The sequence below is a fragment of the Sus scrofa genome, chromosome 6 (assembly GCF_054392235.1).
Source record: "Sus scrofa isolate SSC_HxYL_T2T_F1_AM1 chromosome 6, Sscrofa_HxYL_maternal_Yorkshire_Landrace_v2.0, whole genome shotgun sequence".
NCBI lineage: Eukaryota > Metazoa > Chordata > Mammalia > Artiodactyla > Suidae > Sus > Sus scrofa.
Window position 1 is genome coordinate 54,326,586 of NC_139388.1, and position 21,591 is coordinate 54,348,176.

Consider the following 21,591-nt stretch of genomic DNA (forward strand, 5'->3'; position numbering starts at 1 on the left):
AATGCAAACTGTTGACACCTCTCACAAACAAAGGACAGGGAAGTCTGATCATAGTGTATTCCAGCCAAGTTCTTCTTTTTTTTTTCTTTTTTGGCAGTGCCACAGGCATGCAGAAGTTCCTGGGCCAGGAATTAAACCCACACCACAGCAGTGACAATGCTAGATCCTTAACTGCTAGGCCACCAGGGAACTCCCACCAAATTCTTTCTAGAAAGTTCTCTAATTTAATTCTTTGAGTTAAAGCACCACTCAAGCTAACACTTTATCTTTGTTCCTAGGCATCCACTTCTCCATTGTGCCAGTTTGGTGGATCTCTTGAAAGAGGGAGAAGAAACACCAACAAAGTTTTAATTTAGGAGTTCCTGTCATGGCTCAGTGGTTAACGAACCCAACTAAGATCCATGAGGACGTGAGTTCAATCCCTGGCCTCGCTCAGTGGGTCAAGGATCCAGCATTGCCATGAGCTATGGTGTAGGTCACAGACGCAGCTCAGATCTGGCGTTGCTGTGGCTGTGGCGTAGGCCAGCAGCTGTAGCTCTGATTCAACCCCTGGCCTGGGAACCTCCATATGCCGCAAGTGCAGCTTTAAAATAGCAACCAAAAAAAAAAAAAATTTAATTTAATGTGGGGACACAGAAATTTGGGAAATAACCAACATTCAGAGCCATGACTGGTAAATACTATTTGGGGTAAAAAACAAAATCAAAAACAAAAAACAAACAAAAAAAAAAAACTATGTAGGACACTGGCTTTTTAATGGCACTGAAGACAGTTGCAGGAGACATTCCTGAGTCAATGAAGGAAGGCCACAATTTCCCAAAATTTGGTCTGTGAATTGTCTTGGTATTTTAAAAACTGTATCTATCATATGCCAAAGAGCTTTAAGCAGCACGTACAAATTTCTCAGGCCACAAACTCAAGTGTACAAACTTTCTAATATTTTAATATAAATATATAGTATAAAAATTAAATATTTATTTTTATGATAAATTTGTTTATAACCATCCTCAATTCTGCCTAGCAGTAGGTAGAAACTTAGCCAGTTTGAATAAACTCAGTCATGTCAGGGTTTTCTCAGTCATTTCAGATTTGAGTTCAGTCAATTCAGGGCTTTTTTTCCTTTCCACTCTCCTCACATCGGGCTTTGCTGTAGTACTGATGGGAGGGGGGTCTAGCCTTCATCTCTCATGCTGCTCATGTCCAAGTTCTTGCTGATGCCTGATACTCGGCTTCCACTCCTGCTGGCTTCCACTGGGAAACCTTCAACCTGTCTGGGCACTCATGGGCATCCACACAGGCCCTGTAGGCTCTGCCATTCCTCTCAGCTACTTAAGGGCCTCTTCCAACTGCTGTCAAATCCCACTGAGGTCCTTCAGGAATCCCACTAAGGCTGCCTAGGTGTCCCATATAGCTGATACAATTCATCCAAGATCAGGAGAAAAGATAGTTTCATAGGGAATCGCTTTCTCCCAAGGTACTTGGGAAAGAGATGGGGCCTAGATCCTAAACTTATCACCCACCATACACAGACCACTGTTATACATCCTCCTCAAATCTATTGACTTTTTTTTTTCAATAACCACTCCATAAAGCCTATATTCTTAGCCTGAAACTTGAAAATTCCAAGTCTAACAAGTCAAAACTTGGGCCTGTAGAATTATGTCTACCTCTACTTTAAGTAGCCTATTTTAAAACTTCAAAGCTGAACATGAAGACATTTCTGGCTATTTACATTTCTACAGCAATATGCCTACTGACTGAACGGAGGAGAAGGTGAAAGAGAAGTATTACAAAGAAGTGGGGGAGTTCCCCTTGTGGCTCAGTAGGTTAAAGACTTGATCTTGTCTCTGTAAGGATGCTGGTTCGATCCCTGGCCTTGCTCAATGGGTTAAGGATCTGGTGTTGCCACAAGGGGGACATAGGTTGCAGATGTATCTTGGATCCTGTGTTGCCATGGCTGTGGCACAGACCGCAGCTGCAGCTCCCGTTTGACCCCTAGCTTGGAACTTACAAATGCTCCACGTGTGGCTCTAGAAAGGAAAAAAAAGAAAAAGAAAAAAAAAAAAGAATTGGGGTGTGGAGAGATAATATTAATAGCAAAATATACCTTGCCATACAGCTACTTCACCCACCTGGATTTAGCCTCTGTCATCACACATGATATTCACTGCTCCTCCCAAGGCTCTGTTCTTGTTCCTTCCTCCCTCTGCCCACCTACCACCCTGGAGGGCCCCCCAGACATCTTACTGCCAACTCCAGCACACCTTTCCTGACTTCTCTGACACCCACTGATCTCCCTCAGCAGAGCTCCAGCATATCTGCCCACCTCACTTTAATACTTTACTGTTTCCCACACAATGTACAGTCTCCCCTGTACACTTCAAGGACCAGCGTTGTTTCCAACGGCTTTACAGCTTAGCAGCACCCATAAGACATGACTGGCAACGTGATGCCATGGGTCTCCCAGAACTGCTGAGCAAAGTGAACCAAACTTCCACTACGCATACACACACTGCTCTCCAACAACTAAACTAACCACCGCCAACCTCAGCCAATGACCTTAAACTTGATGCTGATGTGAGGAAAGACGGCAGGAAGTTCTAGAGAGTAGACAAGAAGAGCGGCAGAAGTCGAAGAAGGATGGGCACTGCAGAAAGGTAAACAGCTAACTATTCCATTATTTGGTGAATGATGTTTTAAATGGTCGGGCAGGCACATTTTAGTTTGGGGCAGTGATGCCAGGGTGGGAGTCAGTTTTGATCAGGGGCTAGTGGTTCTGGTTCTTGTACTGTTATTTAATGTGATTGAAAATAATTATCATTTATTGGGCAATTGATCTGTTTCTTGCTTTATACTAAGAGCTTTAGAAATACAATTTGTATAAGCTCTTGGTGGTTTTGTAGGGAGTTGAAGGCAACTCAAACATCTGTCACTCTATCTCCCAACTACAATACTTTGAAATGCATTTAAAATGAGGCCAAAATCTTGGCAAATTTCTTTCAGTCCCAGCATCCCATGACCAGACAAAGGGAAGAGGGACAGGTGAAAAAGACCGTTTTCTCTCATGGGTGTGCAACAGCATCCATCTCATCTCCTTTCCTGACTGCAGACTGAGGATCAGTCAGCTCACCCGTCGGAGCCTCAGAGCAACCCAATAAAGCAGCCGAGCAGGTGTCACCCTGTTCCCTGGCGGAACTCTCTGAGCCTGTTTCCTCCTCCTCCACGGGAAGACTTGCATGAGATGAGATGGATGCACAGCCCCCATCTCCCAGGAGAGAAAACGGTCCTTAGCATTTGTCCTTGTCCCTTTGCCTAATTATGGGACACTAGAACTGCGAAGAGTTTGCAAATACTTTGGCCTCATTTTCAGTGTGTTTCAAACTCTCTGAGGCTTGGAGACATTAAACTCCCAGCCAAAGTCCTGTGCCTTCCATCAGAGAGATAAACTTGAACTGCATGCTCTCAGGCTTAAGTGTGCATAGGCACTGTCCGAGCCAGACTGATAACAGGTCGAGGGGGTATGAGGAATAACAGCTTATATAAGAAGCAGATTGACGTCTGTCAGGTCACAGGAAAGCAAGCTGCCATGGCACCGCGTTTGGGGATCTTTCTGCTTTGGGCTGGCGTATCTGTATTCCTACCCCTGGACCCTGTGAATGGAGGTGAGGGTGGGGAGATGGGCTGGAACTAGTATGAAAAAGTCTGTCCCAGACGCAGATTGATGTGTAAAAATAATGAGTGTAATAACAGCTGTGACAAATATGCTGCCATTTCTTGAGTACATCCCAAGAGCTAGATACTATTAAGGGCTTTGCATTTTCCTTAATTTAAAAGCAACTTATGAAATTTAAACTGAGATGCAGGTCAGGTCCTACTATAGATTTCAGTCTGGTCATGGTCCTGCTTTGTTCTCACTCCTCCTCATCCATCTCCTCTGCTCCTGTTTTTCTTCCAGATCAACATCTGCCTGGGCGCTTCCTTACTCCTGCCATTACCTCAGGTAACCAACACTGGAAGAAAAGGCCACAAAACAACAATCAAATACCACCAACTAACATGGGTGGGGTGGGAACTGTGATCGGAATTCTCCAAAGATGCTTTACATGCATGAGCTAATTTCACCCTCTCGGAAATGAGAGAGAGGCAGGTGCGCACATCCCCCAAGGAGGCCCCACGGAGATGTTTCCTTATCAAGGGGGACCGTTCTGTAGATGCTGGGGCTGGACTCTGAACGCAGGGTAAAGCCTTCAGAGCTGCTGCCACATGCAAAGGTAGAAACATGCAAAATTAAAGACCTCACCCTAGTCCCTGAGGGAGGGGCCACACCATATTGACCCTGACAGCCTGATGCTTAGCAGGGGGCCCTGTACGTGGCAGGCCCTTGGTGATGATGGGCCAGCGGGCATGGAGACTTTGCCAGAGTTACTGCAGAGATCATGAAACACTAAGAACTGAAGAAGAGAGCAATGTCTTTCTTTTTTTCAGATGATAAATGTGTTTTCCCATTCATCTATAAAGGCAACCTGTATTTCGATTGCACTCTGCATGACTCCACATACTACTGGTGTTCCGTAACTACCTATTATATGAAAAGATGGAGATACTGCAGAAGCACAGGTGAGCGGGCATCTGGTCCTCATGTAGGGAGCACGTGGCTTCCCAGGTGAAGGGGAACGTGCGTGACTGCCTCCTGGACGGAAGCCCCGGGCACCTCCTCCCCCAGCCCCGTGTGTTCCGTTCATGTTCCTTTCTCTTGGGAAGACTAAAAATCACCCTACCACAAATTTTTTCACGCACTCCTTTCATTTTTCAGACTATGCCAGGTGTGCTTTGCCCTTTATCTTTCGAGGCAAAGAATATGACAGTTGCATAAAAGAAGGGAGTGTTTTTTCAAAGTATTGGTGCCCGGTCACCCCAAATTATGACCAGGATCGAGCTTGGAGGTACTGCTAGCAACAAAAAGGTAAGAGTGTCCAGGGAAGAGGGGAAATACAGGGGTGAGCAGGGGCGAGAGATCTGGACCAAGTTGGGGCCACAGGGGGCAGGGAGGGAAGGAGGAAGCGGGGGAGAGAAGGAATGAAGGAGAAGGGGGCAGGAGCAAGAGTGAAGAGGAGGTTCAGAGAGGAGGGACAGGAGAAGGGGAGAAAAGAGAGGACAAGACAAAGGCCAAATGCAAAGATGAGAGAGAGCCCAAAGGGGAAGAAGAGAGTTTGTAGGATAAGAAATGGAAGAAAGAGCATCGGGGCAGGATTAGTGGCAAGAGAAGGTGGAAGAGAAGGGGAGCCGGGGGGGCAGGGAGAGGACAAGACACAGTCTCAGAGCAGGGGTGAGACAGCAGGGTCAAGGTGGGCAGAGCAGAGAGCAAAGGAGAAACAGACCTTTGCCCTCCATGCACTGATGGGAAAACAGCAGACTCATGAAGGCCATGTTCAGGTGCTGAACAGTGCCTCTCCCCACGGCCGGCAATGCAGGCAAGCCTTTGAAACTTCAGGGAAGAAAACCGAGACATCTCAAGCATGAAAGTGACACTGAGTGACAGATGGGACGTCCTTTCCCTGCATCTCCTCCACGTTCCCCCTGTACGTGGGGCCAATCAATAAACCACTTTCTCAGCAGATGTGGTCTTTGTTCCTTTACTTTTCCTACAAAGAACCCTATGTATCAGATGGGAGAGCTTCCGCGTGTCCACGTTAATCAGGCAGCATCTTGCTGTCTTCCCTGCCCTTCCTCTGGGCCCTGATGGACCATCAATACCCATCGCAACTGTCCTTCCTAGGGGCTTGACTGAGAGGTAAAGGCCTGGTGGGGAGACTTGACATGAGGGTGGGAGAAGGTCCCAGAGGGGAGGGAGGGCTGGTCCTTGTCACAAAAGATTTGTCTTTTCCCAGCTGAGCTGAAGTGTCATTTCTTCCTGGAGCTGTTCTCTGACTCCCCAGTAGAAGGAGTCTCATCATGTCCTTCCAGGCCATTCACTCTCTACGTGCAGTTAAACTGTCCCTCTTCCCTGGGGGACCATAATTTGGGGAGGACAAGATGGACTGCGTGTACCCTGCCTCAGTTCTGAGTCAGAACCTGACACATACTTGGCATTTTCCAAAAGGACTACTCACTCTCTTTCTCCCTCCATCTCTCTTTTTTTTCAGGGTTTAGAAATGTTTTTTGTTTTTTTTTCATTGAAGCACAGTTGGTTTCCAATCCTGTATTACTTTCAGAAAGACAGCAGAATGACTCAGTACATTTATAGATTATGCTCCGTTCAAAGACGTTATTGTGAGATAAGGGCTGTATTTCCTTATGCTGTGCAGTACATCCTGGTTGCTTATCTATTTTGTACATAGTAGATCCTATCTCTTCATCTCATACCCATAACTTGTCCCTCTCCTTGTCGCTCTCCCCAGTGGTAACCGCTAGTTTGTTCTCTAGTTTATTTCTTCTCCCACTAAGTGAAAGATATTGGATGGTTTCTGGTTTGGGACAATTGCAAAGAAAGCTGCTATGAATATTTTTGTACAAACTTCTGTGTAAAAAATGAGTTTTCAGTTTTCTGAAAAAACGCCTCTCTGGATGATTATTGGGTCCACTTTTAGTTTTAAAGGAGACTCCTCTCCTTTTCAAAACAAACAGAGGGAGTTCCCTGGTGGCCTGTGGTTAAGGATCTGGCCTTGTCACTGCACATTGTCACTGCATGGTTCGATCCCTGACCTGGGAACTTCTACATGCCACAGGCATAACCATAAATAAATACACATATACATACATACATGCATACTTAAAAAACATAAATTTTAGACAAATATTATTTCAGCCACTAACTATGTTGGAATGAAAGAAAAATTCACAGGTGGCAGAAATAATGGAGGGCCTCAAAGCCTAATCACTAAATTTTAACCTGGTCAGAAAAACCCAGTGCTGGAATTCCCATTGTGGCTCAGTGGGTTAAGAACCCGACTAGTCTCCATGAGGATGTGTGTTCAATTCCTGGCCTCACTCAGTGGGTTAAGGATCCTGGCCACAAGCTACAGTGTAGGTCACAGATGTGGGTTAGATTTGGTGTTGCTGGGAGTTCCCGTCGTGGCACAGTGGTTAACGAATCCAACTAAGAACCATGAGGTTGCGGGTTCGATCCCTGTCCTTGCTCAGTGGGTTAAGGATCCGGCGTTGCCATGAGCTGTGGTGTAGGTCGCAGACATGGCTCGGATCCTGCGTTGCTGTGGCTCTGGCATAGGCTGGCGGCTACAGCTCCGATTAGACCCCTAGCCTGGGAACCTCCATATGCCGTGGGAGCGGCCCAAGAAATGGCAAAAAGACAAAAAAAAAAAAAAAAAAGATTTGGTGTTGCTGTGGCTGTGGTGCAGGCTGGCAGCTGCAGCTCTGATTCGACCCCTAGCCCAGGAATTTCCATATGCTGTAGGTTCGGACCTGAAAAGAAGAAATGTGTTTGTATGTATATGTATGTATGTATATGTGTGTGTGTGTGTGTGTGTGTGTATAATACATTTTTGTATTATATATTTATATATTTTACATATATATATAAAAATCTGAATCACTGTGCTATACACTCGAAACTAACACAACATTGTAAATCAACTGTACTTTAATAAAAAATGAATAATATAATAAAAAATGTGAATCACTCTGTTGTACACCTGAAACTCATAAAATAATGTACATTAACTATACCTCAATTTTAAAAAGTTAAAAAGAAAATAAAATGTACAATTATGACAAAAAAACTTATGAGCTATGCAAAGAAACAGAAAAAGGTATTTTTCCACAGGGGAAAAAATCCATAGGGACTGTCTTTCACAGGTTCAGATGGTAGAATTACCAGACAGACTCAAAGCATATATTATGAATACCTTCAAAGAACTAAAAAAAGCCATGCCATAGATTTAAAAGAAAGTTTGCTGACTCTAATCCATCAAATAGAGAATCCTGATAGAAATTTTTCAGAAGGACCAAATGGAAATTCTGGAGTTTTTAACGTATAATAACGAAAATTTTTAAACTTAGTAGAGGGGTCCAAGAGCAGATTTGAGCAAGCAAAAGAACCTGTGAACTTGGTGATATATCAATTGAGATTATCCAGTCTGAAGAAAAGAACAAAAAAGAATGGCAGGGGGTGGGGGGAGTGGGATGGACGGGGAGTTTGGGGTTAGTAGATGCCAACTATTACATTTAGAATAGCTAAGCAGTGAGGTCCTACTATGCAGCCTGGGGAACAGTCTCTTGGGATAGAACATGATGGAAGATAATATGAGAAAAGGAATGTGTATATAAGTCTGACCGGGTCGCTTTGCTGTACAGCAGAAATTGGCACAACGTTGTAAGTCAACTACACTTTAATAAAAAAATTAATTATAGGAGTCCCCATTGTGGCACAGTGGAAGTGAACCTGACTAGTATCCATGAGGACTCAGGTTTGACCCCTAGCCTTGCTCAGTGGGTCAAGGATCCAGTGTTGCCATGAGCTGTGGCATAGGCAGGCAGTTGTAGCTCAGATTCAACCCCTAGCCTGGGAACTTCCAAATGCCACGGGTACAGCCCTAAAAGGCAGAAAAAAAATATTAAAAAAGTTTTAATTAAAAAGAAAGAAAGAAAGAAAAAGAATGAAGAAAACTGAACAGGGCCTCAGGGACCTGTGCAACATTATCACAACATACACACAATGGGGACACCAGAGGGAGAAGAGAAAAAGGGGCAGAAGTAATAATAAGATCAACTTGGGGAGTATTTCCATCTTAACAATGTCAACCGTTCTCATCCATGAACTCGAGCTGTCTTACCATTGATTTAAATCTTAATTTCTTTCTGCAATCCTCTGCCCACATCAAACAGGTGGGTTTTGGAGTGGCAAATTATGCTTCAATAAAGCTCCTTTTAAAAACAATAGGAATTCCCGTTATGGCTCAGCGGGTTAAGAACCTGACTGGTGTCCATGATGATGCAGGTTCAATCCCTGGCCTTGCTCAGTGGGTTAAAGGATCCAGCATTTTCATGAGCTATGGTGTAGGCCGGCAGCTATAGCTCTGATTCGACCCCTAGCCTGAGAACTTCCATACGCTACGGGTGCGGCCTTAAAAAGACAAAAAATAAAATTTAATTTAACGTAATAAATCAGATTAAAAATAAAAACAAGAATAAAAGGAAGTTTCTTGGGTGCTTACACTGGGCTCCACAGCTTGGACCATTATTCAGTCAGCAGGAGAGCTGGACAATGAGACTGTTCTTGATACTAATCAGAGTTTAGACCTAGATGCCTCCCAGGGATTAATCGATACGTGTTACCCCCTGCATCAGCCACATGAATTTTCATGATTGGATTTCCATCAAACTTAGAGAACCAGGGGGTACCTCCTCCTCTTATTCCTGCAAAACCTGCCTCCTAAAGGCCCTGCTCATTTGCTCTGCACCTGTGTGCTACCCTTGGGTGGTCCTGTGGGATATGCATTGTCCTTCTTCCCAAGTCTGTAACCATATGTGGTTTACACACCATGGCCAGTCTCATCTGTGCAGTGTTGGGTGGTGTTTATTAGGTCACCTCATACCATATTTAAGGTATAGAAGATGATCAGAATAGCATGGCTATTTCCCACACGATCCTACCAGTACTACTGAACTGTTCCTGTTCCTATACGCCTACACACAAACACACACACACACACACACACACACACCCACAAAGAAAAGAAAGGAAGAGAAAAAAAAAAAAAAAACACAAGTGCCTTATCTCTCCTCTTTCTCTCTCCTCCCCCCTGCCTTCAACTCTATCTCTCTACATCTAATTCTCAGACCTGGCAGAAATTTATCAGTGAGTCCAAACTTTCACAGAAAACAAGTTCTCCAGAAACAGACTCATGGACATAACACAGACTTGTGGTTGCCAAGGGGGAGGGAGAGGGGGAGGGAGCGAGTTGGACCGGGAGTTTGGGGTGAGTAGATGCAAACTATTACATTTAGAATGGATAAGCAGTGAGGTCCTGCTGTACAGCACAGGGAACTATTTCCAATCACTTGTGATAGAACATGATAGGAGACAGTATGAGAAAAAGAATGTATACATACATGCATAACTGGATCATTTGCTGCACAGCAGAAATTGGCAGAACATTGTAAATCAACTATAACTTTAAAAATCTTTTTTTTTTTTTTTGGTCTTTTTGCCATTTCTTGGGCCGCTCCCCCGGCATATGGAGGTTCCCAGGCTAGGGGTCAAATCGGCACTGTAGCCACCAGCCTACGCCAGAGCCACAGCAACGCAGGATCCAAGCTGCGCCTGCAACCCACACCACAGCTCACGGCAACGCTGGATCCTTAACCCACTGAGCAAGGCCAGGGATCAAACCCACAACCTCATGGTTCCTGGTCGGATTCGTTAACCACTGCGCCACGACAGGAACTCCTTAAATATCTTTTTTTAAAAAACGTTATTTTTAACACTGAAAGATGCCAGAAAAGACTCACTGGGGATCTTGGCTTAATGGACTTTCTATGTTTGATTATTTTTTTTTAGGAAGGACATATAGTAGAAATTTTTTAATGTGACAAGCAAATAGTATGGGCGTATGTGGATTTTGAAACTGAATGATGGCGTTCACTATGCTTATTGTGGGCTTTCCAAATTAGCTATTCTCATTACAGGAGTAAAAATCTATTCCTATAGGAGAAAGCAATAAAGATAAAATACTCAACACTAGAAAGCTGATTCTATGGCCTTATCCTTGTTTCCTTTTTCACCATCTTTCCCTTGACCAATGATGAGGCCCTGACATATCCCTGCCTTCAAGAAAAAGCCACATTCATTTATTATTACCGCCACCCAAACGCAAAACATGAGCTGTGCCTCTTGCCTTGAGTTAATTATATCCCCGATACTCTCCGTGGATGTAGCGTCTGTTTCAGCTGATGGTTCTCTCTTGCTTGTACCCCTTTCTCTGTTCTGCTCCACCCCAACGCTTACTCCTCCCAGCCATGCACCTCTCAGCTCTTCCTCCTATGCAAGGAAGAGAGCAGCTCACAATATCACAGCTGTGACAAGGAGGGTATGGAGGAGGAATGGAGGTGGGGCGGCAATGGAAGGGGATGGGGAGAGAGGGAAGAGAAAGGAGGGTGAGAGCAAGGAAAGTGGGGAGATGGAGAAGAGGGGAAAGAGGACAGGGTGGGGCGGGGGCGGGGAACAGGAGAGAGAAACGAACAAGCTCTAAAGTTAACTGTTTGCACAACACTGTGGTGAGAACTTGACACTGAATCACAGTCTGACCACGGTGTTATTTATTTATTTATTTATTTGCTTTTTAGGGCTGCACCTGCAGCATATGGAAGTTCCCAGGCTAGGGGTCCAATCAGAGCAACAGCCGCCAGCCTCCAGCCACAGGGATCCGAACCACGTCTACCACCTACACCACAGCTCAGGGCAACGCCAGATCCCCACCCCCCCCACCCCATCCCACTGAACAAGGCTAGGGATTGAACCCACATCCTCATGGATACTAGTCAGATATCATTTCCACTGAATCGCAACGGGAACTCCCAAAGCAGTAAGATTTTTAGAAGTCACCATTTATACATAAGAGAGCAAAAAGTTAAATATATTTCCCAGGTTATAACAGCTAGTGAACGGTGGAAATGAAACTCGGACTCCAAATCCTAAATCTATTCTCTGCTAGCCTTCAGAATGGAGTCACAGCATGTAGATGCCAAACATGAAAGAGATAATGTGATGTGGTTATAAGAATATTTGTTCCATACTCCTCAGCCGCAAAAAAGAGCAAACCAGTGCCATTGGCAGCAACGTGGATGCAACTGGAGATTCTCATACTAAGTGAAGTGAGTCAGAAAGAGAAAGACAAATGCCATATGAGATCACTTATATGTGGAATCTAAAATGCGGCTCAAATGAATCTATCTGCAGAACAAGACAGACTCACAGACATAGAGAGCAGACTTGTAGTTGCCAAGGGAGAGGGGAGGTTGTAGATGAAAAGGGGCTTTGGGATGAGTAGATGCCAACTATTGCATTTGGAGTGGATAAGCTGTGAGACTGCTGTACAGCACAGGGAACTATATCTAATCTCTTGTGATAGAATATGATAGAAGATAATGAGAAAAAGGCCGTGTATATATGTGTGACAGGGTCATTTTGCTATACAGTAGAAACTGACAGAACATTGTAAATCAACTATAACCAAAAAAATTTTTTGAAGAATAGACAGACAACAAGGTCCTACTGTACAGCACAGGGAAACGTATCCAGTCTCTTGGGACAGAACATGATGGAAGAAAGGGTATGTAAATATGCATGATAGGCTCTTTGCTGGACACGACAAATTGGACAACACTGTAAAAAATAAAAGAATATTTGCTCCAACCACAATACTTCCAATGAAGATTATCCTTCATTTAGAGTTCTCTTGTGGTGGAGCTGGTTAAGGATCTGTCGTTGTCACTGCAGCACCCTGGGTCGCTGCTGTAGCACGGGTTCGATCTCTGGCCCAGAGTACAGCAAAAAAAAAAAAAAAAAATACCCCTCATGAGTCTTGGTTTTCTCTTCTGTACATGGGAATGGCCAATGCCACTTGCAAGATTTTGGTGGGGATTTTATAAGCTCATAACATGCTCGATAAATAAGTCCTTTCTCCTCCGGTGGTATTTATCTGACCTGAGGTCAAGCAGGCTTGGGATGCATGAGAGAGACCGAGTTTGGGGCTTCAAGTCACAGGACAGTGACCCTAAGTTAGAAAAAGTGACACTTCAAAAATGATTTTGGAGTTCCTGTTGCGGCTCAGTGGTTAATGAACCCAACTAGCATCCATGAGGAAGCCGGTTTGGGCCCTGGCCTCCCTCAGTGGGTTAAGGATCCGGCGTTGCTGTGAGCTGTGGTGTAGGTCACAGACACAGCTTGAATTCTGCCTTGCTGAGGCTGTTGTATAGGCTGGTGGCTACAGCTCCAACTGGACCTCTAGCCTGGGGATCTCCATATGCCGCGGGTGCAGCCCTAAAAAGACAAAAAAACAAAACAAAAGATGATTTCTTCTAGTTCAGAGAATACGTTTTAATTTTTTTAACGTATCTCCTGACCTTTATTTATGTATTTAGCATTTAATATTTAATAAACATTTAATATGTATTTAGTTTAATATTTATAGTGTTCTAGTCTGTTGACAATGTTGCTTTTCCCCTTTTTATTTCTTATACTATTTGGAAGTCATTTGTCTTATTTCTCATCTATAAGTGATTATGTTTATTTTAATATTTTTAACATGCTACTTTAATCATGTTACTCTCATCTTACTCAATTTATGTAAGGATCTTAGAATACTTTAAATCTTGTTTCAGAAAATTCTAATCAGATAAAAGGTAAAGACACTCTTGAAATCAAGAAATACCAACTAATAAAAGAACAAAGAGACACAAAAACAAATACGCAGAGAAGGAAATAGTAAGCATTTCAGGATATCTAATTCTGTTGAATTAGTGAGAAGCCTTTGATGTAGAGAAAGACAACAAACCAAGAAACAAAATGCAGAGAAATATTCAGATTCAAATCTAAGAGGTGGGGGAAGGAGTTCCTGTCATGGCTTAGCAGAAATGAACCTGACTCATATCCATGAGGATGTGGGTTCGATCCCTGCCCTCAATCAGTGGGTTAAGAATCTGGCATTGCCGTGAGCTGTGGTGTATGTAGGTCACAGACTTGGCTCAGATCCTGCATTGCTGTGGCTGTGGTGTAGATTCAACCCCTAGCCTGGGAACTTCCATATGCCATGGATGTAGCCCTAAAAAGCAAAAAAAAAAAGAGAGAGAGAGAAAAGAAAAGAAAAAGAGCTGGAGAAAGTTCACTCTCCTTTGTTTCAAGAAGAGACAAAAGCCACCCTCTCAAATTATCTCATTTTCCCTTCCTTTTAAAAAAAGTCTATTGGAATAAAGAAGATGTGGTACATATATGCAATGAAATGCTTTTTTTAGCCATAAAAAGAACGAAACAATGCCATTTGCAGCCACATGAATGGACTAGAGACCATCATGCTAAGTGAAGTAAGTCAGACGGAGAAAGACAAATAGCACATGGTATCCTTTTATGTGGAATCTAAAAAATAGTACAAATGAACTTGTTTACAAAACAGAAATAGACGTACATGGCAACAAACCATGGTTATAGCAAAGGGGAAAGGGGCAGAGAGAGGGACAAACTAGGCATTTGGGATTAACATATACACACTACTATGTATAAAATACATCAACAACAAAGACCTGCTGTATAGCACAGGGAACGCCACTCAATATTTTGTAATAACCTATAAGGGAAAAGAATCTGAAAAAGTGTGTATATATATGTGAATTGCTTTGCTGTACACCTGAAACTAACACACTGTAAATCAACTATACTTCAACTTCAAAAAAAGAATTAAATGACCCCAAAAACCAGCCTATTGGATTTTCTGCATAAATAATTATATCATCAGGAAAAAAGAGAATGCTGCAATGCATTAAAAGATTAATAAGATACCATATTTTGAATTTTTTTAGAAAAGCAATGCAGGCTCAGAATTAGAAAATCAAACAATTCCAGAACTTTTAATTTGGAATCACTGACTCACAGTGATTTTACAGAAGTAATTACAGGTAAAATAACATACTGTCTGGGACTTGCTTCGAAACACTTTAGCTTAAAAGGAGGGTCTGAGGGGAGTGTTATGTGGGAATAGAGAGAACGAAAGCAACCGCTGTTAACAACTGCGGAAACTGGGCGAAACTGGTACCTACACGGGGCTCATTATGCTCGTCTCTCTACATTGTGTACATTTGAAATCTTCCACAGTAAAAAAAAAAAAAAAAAAAAAGTATATATATATATTTTTTTCTTTTTTGGCCACCCCGCAGCATATGGAGTTCCCGGGCCAGGGATCAGATCCCAGGTAGCTGTAGTTTCAACCTACGCTGCAACTGCGTCAACGCAGGATCCTTAACCCACTGTACGCATCTGGGGATGGCACTTGCATCCCCGCGAGCCGAAGATGCCGCTGATCTGTTGTGCCATAGCAGGAACTCCCATAAAAAATGTTTAGAAGAATAATAGAAGTGATGGCAATCACAGCTAACGTTGACAGAACACTTCCTGTGAGCCGAGCACATGCTAAGAGCCTTGCAGTCATTATCCATTTACACTCAACTTTAATTCCCATGCCATCCTTTGAGCAAGATATTACTGACTTTAAAAAAAAAAAAAAAAAAAGGAAATGAAGCCACAGAGAGTTGATATAACTTGCCCAAGGTCATGGGGTGAAATAGATGAGCTAGGAATGAAACCAAATTTTTGTTTTGGTTCTTTTTTTTTAGCAGCAGAATCATTTTTCAAGAATAGGATCTATGTCAAAACTCTCCATATAAAATAAAGTAGAACTGCATGTGAAGGCCCTTAAGGCAGTGCAAAAACACTAATAATGATAATTAAGAAACATAATTTGAATTTCTCTACTAAAAGTACCTCTAACCAGTTAGGCTGCTTTGATTACTCCTGTGCCCCAGAGCCCAGAGCAGCACCTGGAACACAGGAGGCATTGCTGAATGGGGAAAAAAAATATGTATCTATATATAAAATCTCAATAGTGGAGTTCCCGTCGTGGCGCAGTGGTTAACGAATCCGACTAGGAACCATGAGGTTGCGTGTTCGGTCCCTGCCCTTGCTCAGTGGGTTAACAATCCGGCATTGCCCTGAGCTGTGGTGTAGGTTGCAGACGCAGCTTGGATCCTGCGTGGCTGTGGCTCTGGCATAGGCCGGTGGCTACAGCTCCGATTCAACCCCTATCCTGGGAACCTCCATATGCCGCGGGAATGGCCCAAGAAATAGCAAAAAGACAAAAAAAAAAAAAAAATTTTAAATATCAATAGTTAGTAAACGTATTTGTAAAATATATATAAAATCTCAATAGTTAGTAAATGTATTTGATGAGTTTGTAGTTTTTTTTTTTTTTTTTGCTCTTTTTTTTTTTTGTTTTTAACGGCCACACTTGTGGCATATGGAAGTTCCCAGGCTAGGGGTCAAATCGGAGCTGCAGCTGCTGGCTTATGTCACAGTCACAGCAATGCAGGATCCCAGCGGTAGCTGCAACCTACACCGAAGCTCACGGCAATACCATTAACCCACAGATCCATAACCCAATGAGTGAGGCCAGGGACTGGACCACTTCCTCATGGATACTAGTTGAGTTCTTAACTGCCTGAGCCACAATGGGAACTCCTAAAATTTTTTTTTAATTTTATGGCCACACCTGTGGCATATGGAAATTCCCAGGCCAGGATCTGAATCCAAGCCACAGCTTCGACCTATGCTGCAGCTGCAGCAATGCTGGATCCTTTAATCCACTGTGCCAGGCCGGGGGTGAACCCTCACCTCTGCGTAGACCTAAGCCACTGTAGTCAGAGTTTTAACCTGCTGTACCATGGTGGGAACTCCTACCCACTTTTAATAAAGCCTCTTAAAACAGAAACAGAATATCCCTTTAACTTGCTAAGAAATATCTTTTCCAAATCAACAGCCAAGGTCACATAAGTAATGGTGAAACACAAGTGATATTATTGTGGGTCTGGGAGGGTGGTCTTTTTAGGGCCACACATGTGGCATTTGGAGGTTCCCAGGCTAGGGGTCGAATCACATCTGCAGCTGCCTGCCTACACCACAGCCACAGCAAGGCCAGATTAGAGCTGTGTCTGTGACCTCTGCCACAACTCATGGCAATGCCAGATCCTTAATGCTCTGAGTGAAGCCAGGGATCGAACCCGAGTCCTTGTGGATACTAGTTGGGTTCGTTACCACTGAGCCACAATGAGAACTCCAAGATATTCTTGTCAAAGCAAAAATCAACAAAAGAGCAAGCTCCTAAAACAAGGGCTCTACCTTAGGAAGTTTGGCATAATTCACTAGAACAGAATAAAGAAGCATGATACCGAAACATTCAAAACAAAAATATTAAGGATACCTTGTGTTGGTTGAATTTATTGTTCAGAGGGGAGTGATTGTGTCATCACTATACCTCTTTTTTCTTTCTAACTTCTATCCTTAATCGAAGTATACTTTTAACATGCTGACTTTTGGTTCGTTGGCTGTGAGCTCCTGCAGAGCAGACTGCTGAATTGGTATCTGGGTCTTTAGGGCTCTTAGTGGGGAAATTTACACCCAATAAACAAATGAATGAGTGCTATAATTGGGGGTGCTGGGGAGGCAATAAATACCATTTTCATAGATACTGAAAGCAAGCAGGACCCTGTGGTACTTTCCTGGGTATGCAAGAGCCCTCCTTCCTCGTGTCCCCATTTTCTTTGTTTGTTTGTTTCTTTTTTTTTTTTTTTTTATCTTTTTAGGGCCACACCCTGGCATATGGAGGTTCCCAGGCTAGGGGTCAAATCGGAGCTGTTGCTGCTGGCCTACAGCACAGCTTACAGCAATGCTGGATCCTTAACCCACTGAATGAGGCCAGGGATCAAACCTGCATCCTCATGGGTACTAGTCAGATTTGTCTCTGCTGAGTCACAATGGGAACTCCATGTCCCCTTCTCGTAGAGTCAAAGCCTTTCCTTCAGGCCTCCCCTGAGTCTCAGAGGCTGGCTGAAAAGTTCACGATTAGGAAAATGTGAACATGCTGAATAAAGAAAAACTGGGCCAGGCAACTGATAACAATTTAGACAACCGACTGGCCATACAGCAGAGTCACTGGACATTTAGTTCCTCCCTGAAGGACACAGATAACACTGTCTGATGCACATGCCTGATTTTTACAGAAGAGACTCCCACCGGGTGGAAACAGCTGACCACAGCACGTGGATCCCAGACTGATGAATGATGTCGTTTCCCGAAATATCACCTGGTTACCTCACACGCCACCAACCAGAAGAACGGCCTCAGCTGACCAGGCACCCTGCAAGCCACACCCTCTCCCATAGCCTTTAAAAACCTGTGCCTGAAAGCCATCAGGGAGTGTGGGTCTTTTGAGCACCAGCTGCCCGTTCTCCTTGCTTGGACTCTGCACATTGACACGATACGTTCCTTCACCACAACCTGGGGTCAGGACTCTTGGTTCTATTGCACAGGCATCCGCTGAGCCGACCCTCATCTAGGTTCGGTAGCAACGTACAACACATTTTAACAAATTCTAAAAGCACAAGCCTTTAAATTCTCAAGGTCCTTCTCTTCTGTTACTAAAGTGTGAAGGCTGTGTCTCATCCTGACCCCCATCCTCAGGCCTGGGGGGAGCAGGCATCCGTCACCGTGGCATACAATCCCGAGGTATACGGTTTCCACGTGTGCTCATGTCATAAACAGTGGTGGGCTTATTTGCAGAACAGAAATAGACTCACGGACTTTGAAAAACTTACGGTGACCGAAGGGGACAGGTGGTGGGGTGGGAAGGATGGACTACAGGTTTGGGATGGGCACATGCACACTGAGGTATATGGAGTGATTGGCCAACGGGGACCTGCACAGAGAACTCTACTCAATATTCTGGGTGATCTACATGGGAAAAGAACCTGAAAGAGAATGGGTGGGTGTACACGTATGACTGACTCACTCTGCTGTACAGCAGAAAGGATCACAACCTCGTAAATCAACTACACGTCAGTAAACCTTGAAAAGTGGTGACTGGCGTTCGCATTGTGGCTCAGCAGTAACGAACCCAACTAGTATCCATGAGGATGCGGGCTCAATCCCTGGCCTCGCTCAGTGGGTTAAGGATCCAGCAGTGCCTTGAGCTGTGGTGTAGGCCAGCAGCGACAACTCCGATTTGACCACTAGCCTGGGAACCTCCACAAAAAAAAAAAAAAATGATTGATCATGCCAATCAAAACTCTGCTCACTCTCTAAGAATTCATCAAGTCCTCAAGCATTCTAAATCATTTGCTATTTTTTCCCCTTAAATTTTTTTAATTTAATTTAATTTTTTTGTCTTTATAGGGCCACACCCGCAGCATGTGGAAGTTCCCAGGCTAGGAGTCGAATTGGAGCTGTAGCCGATGGCCTACACCACAGCCACAGCAATGCCAGATCTGAGCCACGTCTGTGACCTACACCACAGTTCACAGCAATGCTGGATCCTTAACCCACTGAGCAAGGCCAGGGATTGAACCTGTGTCCTCATGGATGCTAGTCAGATTCGTTTCTGCTGAGCCACGACAAGAACTCCCCCCCTTAAAATTTTTAATAGGGCATTCATCCCCCCGGTGGCCTAAAAATTAAGGATCCAGTGATGTCACTTTTGCCACTCATGTTCAACCCCTGGCCTAGGAACTTCCGCATGCCATGGGTGTAAGCAAAAAAAAATTATTACAAATTTTTTTAGAGCAAAAAAAAAAAAAATTTTTTTTAGAGCAGTTTTAGGTTCACAGCAAGACTGAAGGGAAGGTACAGAGACTTCCCATATACCTCCTGCCCCCACACATGCATAACCTCCTGCCCATTAACAATACCCTACGCCAGAGTGGGACACGGATTATAATTGATGAACTTAAACATTGACACATCATTATCACTCAGAGTCTATGGTTTTCATTGGAGTTCACTCTTGGGAGTGCACATTCTGAGGATTTAGACAAATATAAATGATATGCATCCATCCCCTTAAATGTTTTTTTGTGGGGTTTTTATTTATTTATTTATTGTCTTTTTAGGGCTGCACCTGCGGCATATGGAGGTTCCCAGACTAGGGGTCAAATCAGAGCTCCAGCTGCCAGCCAACACCACAGCCACAGCAGCATGGGATCCGAGCCACATCTGCAACCTACACCACAGCTCACTGCAATGCCGGATCCTTAACCCACTGAGCAAGCTCAGGGATCGAACCTGCGTCCTCATGGATACTAGTCGGATTTGTTTCTGCTGCACCACAACGGGAACTTCACCCCCTTAAATGTTAATGGCCTTTCTCCTTTACATTCTCTTTTCTTCAAAATTTGATTAAAAATTTCCCATACATACATATTTCCAAAATTTACATAAAATTTTACAAAGTTTAGTTTCTAAACTTTTGTTCGGAAAAGTTTGAACAACATATAACCATATAGTCTCTACCCAGATCCAACAAGTACTAATTTTTTGCCATATTTGCTTCCTCTCTCTTCCTCCCCCACCCTGCCATGAGTACATTTCAGATATCATAACTTTTCACTCCTAAACATTTCAACAAGCATCTTCCAAGAATAAGAACAATCTTCTATGTAGACCATTATCACATATAACAGAATTAAGTCTCTATAATGTTTCACAAAAATGCATGTCTCAAATACCACATGAAATCACTTATATCTGGAATCTAATATACGACACAGATGAATCTTGTCACGGAGAAGAAACTCATGGACTTGGGGAACAGACTTGTGGTTGCCAAGGGGGAGGGAGTGGGATAGACTGGGAGTCTGGAGTTAACAGATGCAAACTATTGCATCTGGAGTAGATAAGCAATGAGACCCTGCTGTATAGCACAGGGAACAATATCTAATCACTTGTGATGGAACAAGACGGAGGATAACGTGAGAAAAAGAATGTATACACATGTGTGACTGGGTCACTTTGCTGTGAAGTAGAAATCGACAGAACACTGTAAACCAACTATAATGGAAAAAATAAAAATCATTTTAAATAATAAAATGCATGTCTCACTTTCATTACTTTAAGAAAAATGCAAAAAGAAGAAGAAAAAAAAAAAAAAGGAGTTCCCGTCGTGGTGCAGTGGTTAACAAATCCAACTAGGAACCATGAGGTTGCGGGTTCCATCCCTGCCCTTGCTCAGTGGGTTAACGATCTGGCGTTGCCGTGAGCTGTGGTGAAGGTTGCAGACGCGGCTCGGATCCCGCGTTGCTGTGGCTCTGGCGTAGGCTGGCAGCTACAGCTCTGATTCAACCCCTAGCCTGGGAACCTCCATATGCTGCTGGAGCGGCCCAAGAAATGGCAAAAAGACAAAAAAAAAAAAAAAAGAAAAATGCAGTTGTTATTTGCAATGAGTTTTTCACCCCAATAAAGAAGCCATTTCCAATAAGCGTTATAAAAAATAAAATGGCAAGAGAGGACCAAATTATCATCATCAGAGTCAAACAACAAAAAGTTAACAATATTTTCACAATGTCATCGGATATCTGTCTTTCTTTTTTTTTTTTTTTTTTTTTGTCTTTTTTTGTCTTTTCAGGGCTGCATATGGAGGTTCCCAAGATAGTGGTGGAATCAGAGCTGTAGCTACCACAGATCCAAGCCAGGTCTGTGACCTACACCACAGCTCATGGCTAGGTGGGATCCTTAACGCATTGAGCAAGGCCAGGGATCAAACCCATGGCCTCATGGATACTAGTCAGGTTCTTTACTGCTGAGCCACAACAGGAACTCCTGGATATCTATCTTTGTTCCAACATCCTCAATTATTCCAAGAATGTCTTTCAAAGTTTATTTGTTTTTTGGAGTTCCTGTCGTGGCGCAGCAGAAACAAATCCAACTAGGAATCGTGAGGTTTCGGGTTTGATCCCTGGCCTTGCTCAGCGGGTTAAGGATCTGGCGTTGCTGTGAGCGGTGGTGTAGGCCAGCAGCTGTAGCTCAAATTAGGTCCCTAGCCT

General features: G+C 43.6%; 2 protein-coding genes across 3 annotated transcripts in view; one reads left to right on the forward strand and one right to left on the reverse strand.

Moving 5' to 3' along the window:
* The window catches only part of LYPD3 (LY6/PLAUR domain containing 3), a 111,471-nt gene that overhangs the window by 41,434 nt on the left and 48,446 nt on the right, over window positions 1-21,591 (reverse strand). The gene's annotated exons all lie outside the window — the stretch shown is intronic.
* Window positions 3,580-5,612, forward strand: BSP1 (binder of sperm 1; the record flags this gene model as incomplete). The annotated part of the gene is given in 5 exon segments (NM_213832.1): window positions 3,580-3,662; window positions 3,956-4,000; window positions 4,486-4,617; window positions 4,814-4,963; window positions 5,434-5,612. Coding segments are annotated over 4 exon segments (393 nt in total). The 3' UTR covers window positions 4,954-4,963; window positions 5,434-5,612.